The sequence below is a fragment of the Lactuca serriola genome, chromosome 5 (genome assembly GCF_051521515.1).
Source record: "Lactuca serriola cultivar US96UC23 chromosome 5, Lser_US96UC23_V15, whole genome shotgun sequence".
In the NCBI taxonomy this organism is placed as follows: Eukaryota; Viridiplantae; Streptophyta; class Magnoliopsida; order Asterales; family Asteraceae; genus Lactuca; species Lactuca serriola.
Genome location: NC_136412.1, coordinates 93,439,551 through 93,452,599, shown reverse-complemented (window position 1 = coordinate 93,452,599; position 13,049 = coordinate 93,439,551). Strand labels below are relative to the sequence as shown.

Sequence of the window (13,049 nt, the reverse complement as noted above, 5' to 3'; positions counted from 1 at the left end):
TTGAAATAAACAATCCCAAACACCCCCTTGCTTTGAGCCATTAAAATAGTTATTTTGTACATAAGTTCTATTAGATATATACACACGAAAATACAACTAATGACTAATCAAATAACATTCGACAAAAATCTGCTTCAAATCCAAAATTCCAAATATTTACATCAACTAACACATAATTCCCGAAAACCTCACGTATAGATGTAATTTTCACTAGTAGCATAGCAAACTTCATCATAATACCCAGAATGCCCTTCCACAATCACCTTACCCTTGCCTTTCTCCTGCAATAATAATATACAAAAAGTTTTATGATTTATTTCATGTTTTCCACATTATCCAGCATCATATAAGACAAGACAAAACAAATTGTACTGTAATTGACATGCATTTCATTGGGACTGATACTGAGATACTGATACTGATATCAATGGAACAAAAATGACAATTAGAATTGCAACTTTGTTTTATATGCTCTCTCATGTCATGTCAAACACAGTACAATCTGCTCTGTTTGTTATGTTCTGTTATGTCATACCTCTCGCATCATCGCAGCCGCTATATCTTCCAAGGAGCCAACACCGCCATCATATGTTGTACTATATGGCGGTATCATACCTTCAACGTTATTCCCCATAGGGGTAAAACCGTCATTTGAAACATAACAACTTGATTGGATCGGACACACCAAGTTTCCAAGGGCATTTTGGGTAACGGGGTATAAAATTGACTCATCAACAACGTTCGGTGCTTCTTGAAGGTTTATGGTGGTTGCTAACTTTTGACTATCATTTTCTTGAATCATCGGTAAAGATGAAATACCAAAAATACCCATACCAGAAGGAGTACTTGATTCACCAATTAAGTTGTTTGGTGGATATGAATTTGATCCTAACGATGGGTTCTCATAACCAATAAAAGTAGGAAGATAAGCAAAATCCAACCTTCCGTTTGGTGAAATTACCATATTACCCTTCTGATTTTCCTCGTGGCTAATCCTTTTTAAGTAACCACGGTATTTCTGAAGGTGACTAGCAACGTTTTGTTTAGTGAGATTTTCCACATTCATCACTTTTAGAATGCTTGTGGGAATAGCCTCTGTAAACAAGTGAAAAGTTCATTAAAAAAAAAACAAATAAATTAATTAATTTACCATTTTAACCCTTAAACTTACTGTCAACGCCCAAATGCTTTACAGCTGCAACAAATTTGTTATGTAGATCTTTAGTCCAAGAAAGGCGAGGCTTTTTTTGTGCTGATGAATCTTTTCTTCTTTTGTTTGGTTTTTCATTTTTGTCTGAAAATACATTTTCCACCTCATCAAGGCGATTTTTCCCAATCTTTCTTCTAATCACATGTTGCCAAATAAGCTTTAGCTCTTCAATTCTAACGGGTTTGAGCAAATAATCACAAGCTCCATGATATATTCCTTTTGTCACATGTTTTGTGTCTCCATATGAAGATAACACTAGAATAACAAAACTTGAATCAGAGATCTCAAAAAATGTCCAAGAATTTAAGTAATAATCAACTTTTGTATTTCATTTATTACTTACTTATGACAGGAAGATCCATCTCAAGCCCCACATGTTCAAGAAGCTTAAAACCATCCATATCAGGCATGCAAACATCACTAATAACCAAATCGAACTTTTCTTTCTTTTCTCTTAGCATCTGTAAGGCCAAAACCGCTTGATTTGTAGTTGTCACTGCAAAAATTCGCATATAATGAGAAGAAGTAAAGTTTGAAGGAGAAAATGATGTGATCGATATGAGATTAGAGGAGAAGTTTGTGCTTTAGAGATCTTTTTGAATGATTATGTGAAATAGTGTATTTGAATGTGTTTTTTCCAAAGTGATTACACTGCGACTTGAAGAATCGTTATATCAGCTACTCGAGATTTGATTATTTTTGAATTTTGAACATAAATAACCTAATCAGAATCATATAAGTTTTGACCCACACGATGAAAACTGATTTATGTGATTTAAGTCTCAATAATTTGTTTGAAACTGCTTTTAAACATTCTGTAAGTAACCCTAATTACTTCTTTACATAAAGAATAAATCAATTACTGAAGCCATGAGAATCGAGAAGAGCAAAGACTGACCATGATATTGGCATTTACGAAGGAGGGCTTCCAAGATCTTAAGGCAAGCGGGATCATCATCCACAGCCAAAACTCGCATGCCCACTGGAAATTCATCCGACTCATTTGCAGATTTCGGTTCCACCCCCATTTTTTCACACCACCTCCAGAATGATTGATATCGACAAGTCTCTTAAACCCTAGAATTACAAAATTAAATTCTTCAAATCAGTTGAAATTGAAATGATGATCATTCGTCAGCAACTGCTTTATGTGGTGTGGAACGTCCAGTAGAAAATGCCGTGTGAAAGTTACAGTATGCATTTTAAATTGGGTAAACCCTAGGTCTCACGTAGAGGCACTCTCATTGCTGATTTTTCCGTGGAATATTTTGATATTTCTTTGAATAATTAATGCCCTCAATCTATTTTAATATCGGGAGTAAATGTTGTTTAGCTTTATAGTGTTTTTCTTGTCCTTACAATTTACATCATCCTTACTAGGAAACTTTGCACACAAATAATCATAATCATTATCATTAATATCCATTATATTAATAAGATAAAAAGAATTTTGAATAAGGTAGATAGACGTGGGCAACATGTTATTACATGTCATCACATCCAAAATGTATCAAATCATCATCCTAGTTATAACACCAAAGATAAAAATAGGCAATACCAAATAACATATAATAACACCATTTTTTTTTTGTGTTTGTAATTCCTATTTTTCTATTTTGTTTTATTTTTTGAATGTATGTCATAATAATTTTTTTTTAAAAAAACATATAAATTAAATAACACATAATTAAAATAAAAACTAATTAAAAACTGCATTACAACGAAAAAACATAAAACAACATTCCAACGAAAAAAAACATAGACCGAAAAAAAAATAACAAAAAAAAACACTAATCTTCGTCTAAATATTTATGCTCAATCTTCATCTTCATTTTTCGGAGTGTCTCCAGTCGGTGGCAAATTATCCTCGCTAATTTGAAGAATTGTCAAATCTTTCGCAATACAATCATCCTCGGCTTCACGACGTAGGAACTCAAAATGATCTCGTTGCAACTCATATCTTTTACGCAAGGTTTCATTGTGTTCGTCAAATTTTTGTTTCGTTTCGGCTTGCTCTCGTCGTCTACTTTCGGCTTCATCCGCGTGCCGTTGAGCACACCTCGCTTTGTCGCGGCCTATCGGTCGTCGAGGCGGGGAGATCTCTTCAAGGTCGTTCAAGTCGTCCGGTATCTCATCCATGTCCGTATTGAGGTCAATGTTCGTCCGTGCGTCCGAAACATCGACCGAACCCGAGCCGCGCGACCTCTTCGATTGTTCTTGTAACGTCCCGATTCTCAGGTATTGTCTAAATAAGGTTTATTGGGTTAAGCTCTACTCGATGAGTTGGTTGACCTACTCGTCGAGTAGCAGCGGGGTGGGATTGCGTGTTAAGTGACCTACTCGACGAGTCCATATTGGGAACTGGCGAGTAGGTGCTGGCAGATGAAATCCTAAATCCCGGGGTTTGCACCTCTATTTAAAGGAGCCTCAGCCTCCTTTGGCCTCTTTGCAGTCTTTGAGAGCCCCTTAAAACTCTAATACGCGTGTGTGTGTGTGCCCATTGTGTGTTTGAAGCTTGAAAAGAGGATCTTTGGAGGGAGAAGGCTTGGAGGAGAAGGAGATTGGAGCAAGTAGAAGGTGGGAATCAACTCTTGTCTCAGTTATCATCTTCTGGAGGTAACCACATCGCCTTTTTCCTTGTGAATCTCTTATATTGGTTGATAATAAGTTGGAAAGATGAGCTATGGGTTAGATCTGAGGTTGTAACTTCAGATCTGGACCCTCCTTGGATTCTAGAAGCATAAAGTTTCAGTTTTGGTCATGATTAAGGTCCCTCTTGAGCATAAAGTTCCATTAAGAACTTAAAATAGGCATTTAGAGCCTTTATAGCCATGCATGCACGTAAAGTTTGCAACTTTACGTGATAAGCGTGCCCTAGAAGCTTGGATCTGTGATTTGGAGCCGCTGCATGGCTCAAAATAAGTCTGTATAGAAAGAGGACTGAATGGACTCGGCGAGTCGCAAGGTTGACTCAGCGAGTCACATGAAGATGGTCGTGGACTCGACGAGTTGGATGAACAACTCGGCGAGTCCGATGAAGATTACCATAAGACTCGACGAGTTGAAGAACAACTCGGCGAGTCGGATGAGTTTTCCCTAGAATATGTATGCATGTGTATCCGTCGAGTTGCAATGAGGGAACTCGACAGGTTGCCTTAAAGTTTGAACGAGAATCGAAGGAACTCTACAAGTCACCCCAATGACTCAGCGAGTTGGATTGTACTTCAAGGAACTCGGCGAGTAGCCGAGGGTACTCGGCGAGTTGGGGTCAACATGGACTGTTGACCTTGACTGAGGACTTTGACTTTGACATGGGGTTGACTAGTGGGTTATGGAGTACCTTATAAGGTTAAGGACTTATGAGTATATTGTACTATGATCATAGGTGGTGGAGCTTGTGTCAAGTGATCCGAGAGTTGGAGTTTATCTTCCAAGTCGACAATTGCAAGGTGAGTTATCCTCACTATATCGATAGGGTTTACGGCACCAAGGTCGGACCTTTAGCTGTTAATGTTACGGTATGCTACATGTGGTTATGATCTGTTAAATCGGAATTAGGGTAGACAATATGTTATGCTCTTATGATCCGTAAGGATTGGTATGTTAGTGACCTGCTAGGTCGGTACTCTAGTTACGAGAGAATTCTATGTTTGATGATCAGTGTGATAGATACGTTTGATTTTGTATATGCCAGTATATGATAGTTATGCGCACATGGTTATTTGCTTGTTGGTTGGGTTGAGGCGGTCCTGCTTTGTACTGAAGGCCAACATACCCTATGAGCGGTCCGGGGAGACTGCAGGTCCACGAGGCGGACCAGTCATGTTGAAGGCTCGGGACAGATTCAGATAGACTGTAGGCCCAGTAGGGCGGTCCAGTCAGGCCGATGGCCAGTATGCATGTTGATTGATTGATTGTTACTGATATGGCATTGTCAGTGTGGTATTGGTATTTCGGGGGTAGCTCATTAAGCCATCGGGCTTACAGTTTCAGTTTATTGTTTCAGGTACTTCAGGAGATCATGGCAAGGCGAAGGCGTGACCGTACCGTTCCTCATCCTTATGTTATGATTTTGGGACACTCTGATGAATATTGATTTGAAAACATTTTTGTAAACAATGTTATTTGATTTTTATTTATGATCGAAAAAGTTTAAATTTGGTGTAAAATTTATGGATGTTACAGTTCTTCCGTAAATGTGTCTGTTTTATTCAACTTTGGGTCTTCCTTCACAATCTCCCAAAAAATTCCGTGCTAAAAAACATGACCAGTCTCGACATGATATTGCTTCCTCGCAGCTCTATAAACGTCAAAGCCGGTCGCACCACTTTGCTTGTGCGAGGAAAGTTTGTTGTAGATGGAATTGAACTTGGTGCACTTCTTGCTTATTTGAGTCCACTTGCTACTCAACATGTCGTGATTGCGGTATTTTTCATCTTTATTCAAAATGGCAGGAAAATTCACGATCACGACTTCCCAAAAAGCAACTATTCGCATATCGTTTCCTTGCATTGGATTTTTTGATGTCCCGCACCAAGCCTCCGCTAACGCGTATTCCTCGTCCGCGGTCCACCATGTAGGAGGTTCGTCTTCCGATTGCTCCACCGCAACCGCTTTCCCTTTCCTTCGTCCTCTACCTTTTTGGGCTATTTTTTTCCCGCTCCCCCCAGCTTGCGTCTCGGGTACAGTTTGTTGGGTGGGTTGTGGTTGTGTGGTATTTTGTTGCATTGTAGCAAATGGGTTGAAATATTTTGTGGAAGGTTTGTAGTGAAATGTTGTGGGGGTGAGACGAGATTGAAAAAGTTGTCTTGTGTGTTGAGAATGTTAGTGTACATTTCGTATTGTGCAAAACCAAGAGGATGAGGTGTGTACTTAGCGAAACATTAGAAATAAACGTTCGGCCACATGCAAATACTATACACGCGATTCTGCTTGAATCCAACTCATGTCAATCATAGATCTGGGTTTCTAGGGCCTGATTAACACGTAAAGTTTCCAACTTTACATGTAAATAAACACCCATGAGGGTTTTAGGGCTCAAAATGCACCAAAAGAGTAGATCTAGGGCTTTCATGCAATATGGCTCCATAAAGGCAGTAGATCCAAGCTCCTGGAGCTCAATCATGCCTAGATCTGGAGGCTAACAACTTATTACAACCCACAATGCACAAACAAGCTTGGGGAAAGGCTCAAGAAGGACTTTCATGGAGCTACATAGGACAATAAGCATGAAAACAGAGGGAAACTAAGTTATACCTCCAGGAAATCACTGAGATAACCCAAATATGCCTGGCCTCCTTCTTCTCTTCTTGATCCACACTCCTTCCCTCAACAAATCTTCAAGAAAACACACCAAAAAGCTTCAAACTCACAAGGAACAAGGCTTGAACGAAGTATAGAGCTCTGAGGGTGAATGGGGGCGAGCTTGGGGGCGGATAAGAGGGTTTAAATAGGGTGCAAACCCTTGAAATTTAGGGTTTCATCAGACAGCGGGGACTCGCCGAGTCCAGAATATGGATTCGCTGAGTCGCCAACTTAAACGTGTTCCGGATCCCGTCTCTACTCGGCGAGTCGGACCTGCAAATCGCCGAGTCCAAGGCTAAAAATGAAAAATACTAAGATAAATTTTACGTACCAGGAACCAGGTGCTACATTAAATACTACAGTCGTGGTGTTGAATACGACAAAACAGTCGCGAACCTCCTCACCACCACGTCGTAGTGGCCCCGCCATGTCATGCTAACAGGGTTTTCAGCAGCTTAATGCATTCAACCACGTTCTTTGATTCCAAAGGGTCTCCAACTTAAATCTAGTCCAAAATAGGGTCTAAATGGATAAAGTTTCTAACTTTATCCAATAGAACCCTCCAAAATGACTTGATCTCAACTTTAAGATCTAAAACACTTTATGGCTTAAACAATAATCATCCAATCCTTAAGGTTACTTGCCCAAAGTCTCCATAAGAGTTTCTGACATCAAACACATCATAAAAAATGGTGCTTTTCAGACATGCATGTCCAATGCATGTCTTGAACTCTTATTAGGTCAAATTAGGTAAAAAGGGCCAAGATTCCAAGCATGACCTCAAAACTTAAATCTAAATCAGATCAAAAGAGACAAATGCGCCAAATGGCTTAAAGATTCATAAAGTTGCAATATTTATGAGATTCAACCTTCAAACCAACAAAGCATAAGAGAAGAGTGGACAAAAACCATAGATCCATCAACTAACTCATCAAGGCGAAGAATTTATACCTTCTAGAGATGCTTGATGAAGATAAAAATTTGGACCTTAGTTGCTTTGGACTCCCAATATAATCTTCCACCACTTTCTTCCTTCACAAGCACACAACTGTGACATCCCCATTTTCACGGCTAGAAAAGACCGATTTTGTTTATGCTTGTTTGAAAATCAGAGTAATATTTTTCATAAAAGTGTTGCGGAATTTGTTCCCAAAATAAAATATGATAAAGATTTATCAAAGCATTTCCATAGAAATGTATTTCATTAAAAAGACTCGGGATGTCATGTTCGATACAGATCAAAAGCATAAACAATACAATATAAGCCTTACTACATTATTTCATATCTACAGGCCTATATCTGTAATCCCTCATCCAAAACATTACATTTATGCTCGAGCGCCACTACATATAATACATGAAACTGAGTGGGTCAGGCTTGGGAGCCTGGTGAACACATAGGGTTTTCAAGCCACAATAAATAAGTTTATTAATTTCATCAAACAACAATAACCCGATTACCCATTCCCGTTATCCTCACATTACGTCCCTAAAACAATTATCATAAGGGACCTAGACTAAGGATCAACATCGGGATAGACACTAATGCTAAGGGGATTCCTCAGCAATAAATGTCCTTAAGGCAACCATGTGGGGGATGGAGTACACCGGTGAACACGTCGTTCACAAACACCTACAGGTTGTGAGCCTGCTAGCATTCCACTAGAATGTCTAGAAGAGTCTGTGGTCGTCATCCATACTCCGCTAGATGATAAAATCAACAACAGCAACATCGAGGTCTCTCATCATTTTATCACACATCATCTTAGTACATCTACCCATGTTTTACCCCAACATTTTTGTAGAAATAAAATACATATACAGTTTAAATCATTTAAAACATGTATAAAAATCATTCATCCGACATAGATAGCAAGTATTTAGATAATATGCACACTTAGCATGTAATTTATATATAATACTTCATATCTATGTTAAGATGAAACTAACTATGCACTCACCTGAGAAGGTGGTGACTCGGCACTTGGACAACACTTTGTTACTCTTAACACAATTTTCCTTCGGCAAAACCTAGTATCATTACCACTAGGGTTTAGTTTATCATTCACCGAGACTAATTAATAGTCTAGATATTATTAATATTATATAAGCGTTAAACAATACTTATATAACCCATAATAATAGCCTAAGTAGTCATTATAAGTTCCTAATAACGTTACTATAATTATTTAAAAGCTATATTAAAAGTTGCGTAGGCGTAGCTCACTTACAGCGAGTTTTAAAGAAAACAGGGCTTTGCTTGGAGCAACGTTTCAAAACCGAAAGACCCTTTTCTCGAGATTCTGGGAGCCTCGGGGCTTCCTTCAGGTGCTAGGGGGTTTCCTAGGGTTTAGGGGGGGTTAGAGGAGTAGTGAGAGAAAGTAGATAGAGAAAGAGTTGTGAAAATGTGTGAGAAATCTGGGAGAATTCGCATGGTATTTATAGGGCCAACAGCTCGGACTTACGCTGGGCATACCGAAGGCTACGATGGGCGTAGCTTCGGATAAGGCTCCAGCTCGCATACAACTGGCTCACACTTGCATCGGAAGGATAAGGCCGAAGGTACGCGGGGCGTACCGGACTTCGTATGCGGGCCGTAATGCGAAGGTGAGGTGTCAAAATCCGAAGTGATCTCCTGATCAGCAATGGGCGGTCCAGATGCTGCCACGTCGCCTATCTCGCATCAGGTCTCGCAATTTGCACACTCAACTTCAAAAATTCGAATATTCCTCATACGAGCTCCGTTTTCGACGTTCTTTATATCCACGTGAAGGCGGGAACGTATTCTACAACTTTCGTTTATACTGTATCGGCTAATTCTGACTTAATTTTAAAAGTTATATTATTAACAGGCTGGTACATGATTGGTCCGTTAAATTCTCATAATTTTTTCATCCGACGTCCGTTTTCGTCTATCTTTTTATCGTTACGCTACTAATAACGAGATCTTCGATTCTCATTCAGGTTGTGTCGGCTAAAAAACGCTCGATCTAATACTCGAACTTCGGGCCGTACACCGTTAAGCCGAAACTTCGAAAAATCATAATTTCCTTATACTAAGTCAGATTTGGGCGTTCTTTTTTTTATGGACGCTCTCGGTCTAACGTATTCTACGACTTTTGTTTAGATTGCTAAGGCTAAAAGTTGCTCTATTGTAAATTCACTATTTACGCTTCCCGATATTGTGCCGGTTCCGTCGCAAAAGTTCAACGGGTCATAACTTCTTCGTTATAACTCGAATTTCGATGTTCTTTATATCACCGGAATCCTTGTTTCGACCACTACAACTTTTTGTAAAGATATCAGGCTTATCCCACACTTTAATTTTGACACTTATTTTTATTCTTTATTAATTATACATTTATAATTAAGTTATAAGCACACAAATACACATAATTCACATAGTATTCAAATATTTCATCTTTATTACTTCAAAAGAGTTATAATTGTTGACCTAGACTATTACATCATCTAAAATGCTTAGCCCCGAAACACGGGCGTTACAACAACACACACACTTATAGGCCAAAAACTCACACAAGGGATCTAGGGTTTGCAATGGACGATTTAGAAAAATGGAGGCTGATAAGAGGGAGGCTATGAGAGGTTACGAAGTTTAAATAGAGGATCAGCCCATAAACTTTAGGGTTTTTCTCCAACAGCCGCCTCCACTTCGTGGCAACCTTACCACGTCGCGATGATTCGTTAACCCCCCCGCGACCCAAAAGCTAATTTCCACGTCGTGGTGAGGCTTCACCACGTTGTGGCCGAAAAAGACATCCAACCTTTTTCCCCCTCTGAATCCCTGATTCGATTCATACAAGAAAACAGATGTTACAATAACCGTATACTACCTATCGACTACTGCTATAATAAATAAATTAACAAAACGAATGTAGATTGCTCCTAATGCATCGTCTAGGAGTGACCATATTCATTCAATTGTATCCACCATTTATTCATCCTTCCAGAACCATCCTAATGATCCATCTTATTTTCAAGATAAAACTATTTTGATCCCTACAAACGAAGAAGTCGATGCTATCAACGACTACATGTTAGAATTGATGAAAGATGAAGGGAAAACGTATCTAAGTTCAGATTCTTTATGTGAGACTGAGGCACAAGATTCTTTTGAGGAATCAGTATACTCTCTAGATGTGTTGAATTGTTTTAAGGATTTTGGAATTCCCAACCATAAACTTTATACTAAAAAAAGGTGTTCATGTCATGTTACTTCGTAATATTGATCAAACCAAAGGGCTATGCAATGGTACTAGATTACAGATTGTAAGGCTTGGAAGACACGTCATTGAAGCCCGAATTATATATGGTAGATTTTTCAACAAGACTACTTATATACCTCGCATGAAGTTAACCTCGTCTGATAAGAAAAATCCATTCCGTTTTCGGAGGCAATTTACTGTAGTTGTTTGTTTCGCTATGAACATTAACAAAAGTCAAGGACAATCATTATCACATGTTGGATTATATTTGTGTAAACCCGTCTTCACGCATGGTCAGTTATATGTAGTTGTTTACCGTGTCACAAGTAAAAAAGGTATGAAGGTACTCATATGTGACGTGGAAAGTCGTTCAACTAATAAAACAAAAAATGTTGTGTATAAGGAGGTCCTTCAACGATTATAGATAGTTGCCGATTTAAATGTATCTTCTACACATTTCAATAATACCAATAACCATAATTTTTTTTTGTATTTTTTTTAATATTTGTAGACATTTGTATGTTTGGTCGAAATTAGCACACAGTTTCGTATTTAAGTCCTCTACACTTCATTAGTTTTGACCGAAATCCATAAATTCCTCTAACTAGGGTAAAAACGACAATTTACCTAGAGTGGTCCGGAAGACAAATTTATAAAATTCGCCATAAATTGCAGAAAAATTGTATGGAAGTGTGTGAATACTACTTTAAAGATAAGAACTTAATCTATCTTCATGTGATACATTTTTGAAAACTATGGAGCTTGGTGGGGGGGGGGGGGGGAACATGTCCTGAACAGACCCTAAGTTTTATGTAGAAATCTGGAATTTAAAATACAATGAATTCTTAAATATTTGTAATTCCTGTGACATGTTGCGTTTTTTTGCATTCTTTTATGGACTTCCTCTTATAGCATTCATATATTATGTCATAAACTAATGAAAATTTACTCAATAGTTGTTATATTTGAACCCACTTATCATGCATCATTCCTTCTAGGTCATCCTATTATTGATAAATGGAAAAGTGATTGTTCCTCTCTTTACTGGTTTACTATAGGTTCCATAAATTGCTAAAATAATGAATCATATTATTAAACAACGAATGTTGTTATTACGAATCTCACACCTAATAGAAAAATTAAGTTATGCAATTTGTTTGATTCATTTTTTTCTGCGACAATTGTGAATATTTCACACATATTACCTTCTGTTTTGCTTATTGTTTGTCAGTTCGATTTATCAGATCACTTCAATTCATAAAATCATTAATGGAGTACATTTTGGGCAACAAAAGAAATGATGCACAAGATCACCCATCCATCGTAAATTACAGTTTTTGATTATTTTTTTTAGTTTTACACTTATCACCATCGAACTCTAACATCATTATTGAAACTCTTTCAAGAACATCATTACATACATTTGATATTTTATGTTGTACAAGTAAATATTTTTGAAAAACTAACATACAACAAGAATGTTCTTGATCTGTACAAGTGTTTTGAAAAACTAACGTACAACGAGAATGTTCTTGGTACAAGCGTACAAATAATGTGCTTTTTGGAGTTATTGTTAAAAAAACCATGGACAACTATACAACGTCAGTTTATTCCGTCAGGTGGTAGAGAAATTTTTTGACATTGGTGGTATATCATTTTTGTGTATAATTTTACCATCTTCCTTATGCGGACTCATTATTGCTGAATGTGATAATGGAGATGAATATCTAAAAAAGTTTTTATTTGTTTGTAAACCAACGACTTTAGATTGCAAATCGTTACCGTTCCCAATCTCTAAATACGTTGCGGTAAGATTGCTATGGTAGTTATGAGTTCGAAGTCGTTGCATTTCAAAATTATGTGGTTATCATACACACTGTCATCGTAAGACTTTATCTGTATTGTATTTTAGGTATATTATTTTAGTTTATTTTATTATTGATAGGTTATTTTCTTTGTAGTGATTGCTTAAGGATTTGATGGATTATGATTACTTCCACCTCATAAATTCATTTTAATCCAATACATCCAATTTGTTTTAACATAAAAAGTTGTCTATAAAAAAATCTTTCAATGATTATAGATATTTATCGATTTCATATATCTTCTACACATCAATAATACTATTAGCCATAATTTTCTTTTTATAATTATTATGTATTGTCTATACTATCCCATGTATGTATTTTTTATGCATTTAACTTGTTATAATCTAATAAATTATTTTTCTACAAACTCAAACTTTAATCAAATTTATTAAAATCTAATGAAAAGCCTAAATATAAGTCTTGCGTTGTTGATACACATGA

At 37.4% G+C, this 13,049-nt stretch overlaps 1 protein-coding gene across 1 annotated transcript; it reads right to left on the bottom strand.

Annotated features, from left to right (window-relative positions):
- Positions 1-2,476, bottom strand: LOC145052792 (two-component response regulator ARR12-like). Its single transcript, XM_079000676.1, has 5 exons — positions 2,109-2,476; positions 1,554-1,706; positions 1,172-1,465; positions 536-1,095; positions 1-281 (listed from the first exon to the last, which is right to left on the bottom strand). The coding sequence occupies exons 1-5, from the start codon at positions 2,236-2,238 to the stop codon at positions 189-191; spliced, it is 1,230 nt and encodes a 409-aa protein (XP_078856802.1). The 5' UTR covers positions 2,239-2,476; the 3' UTR covers positions 1-188.
- Positions 2,477-13,049: the final 10,573 nt, after the last annotated feature.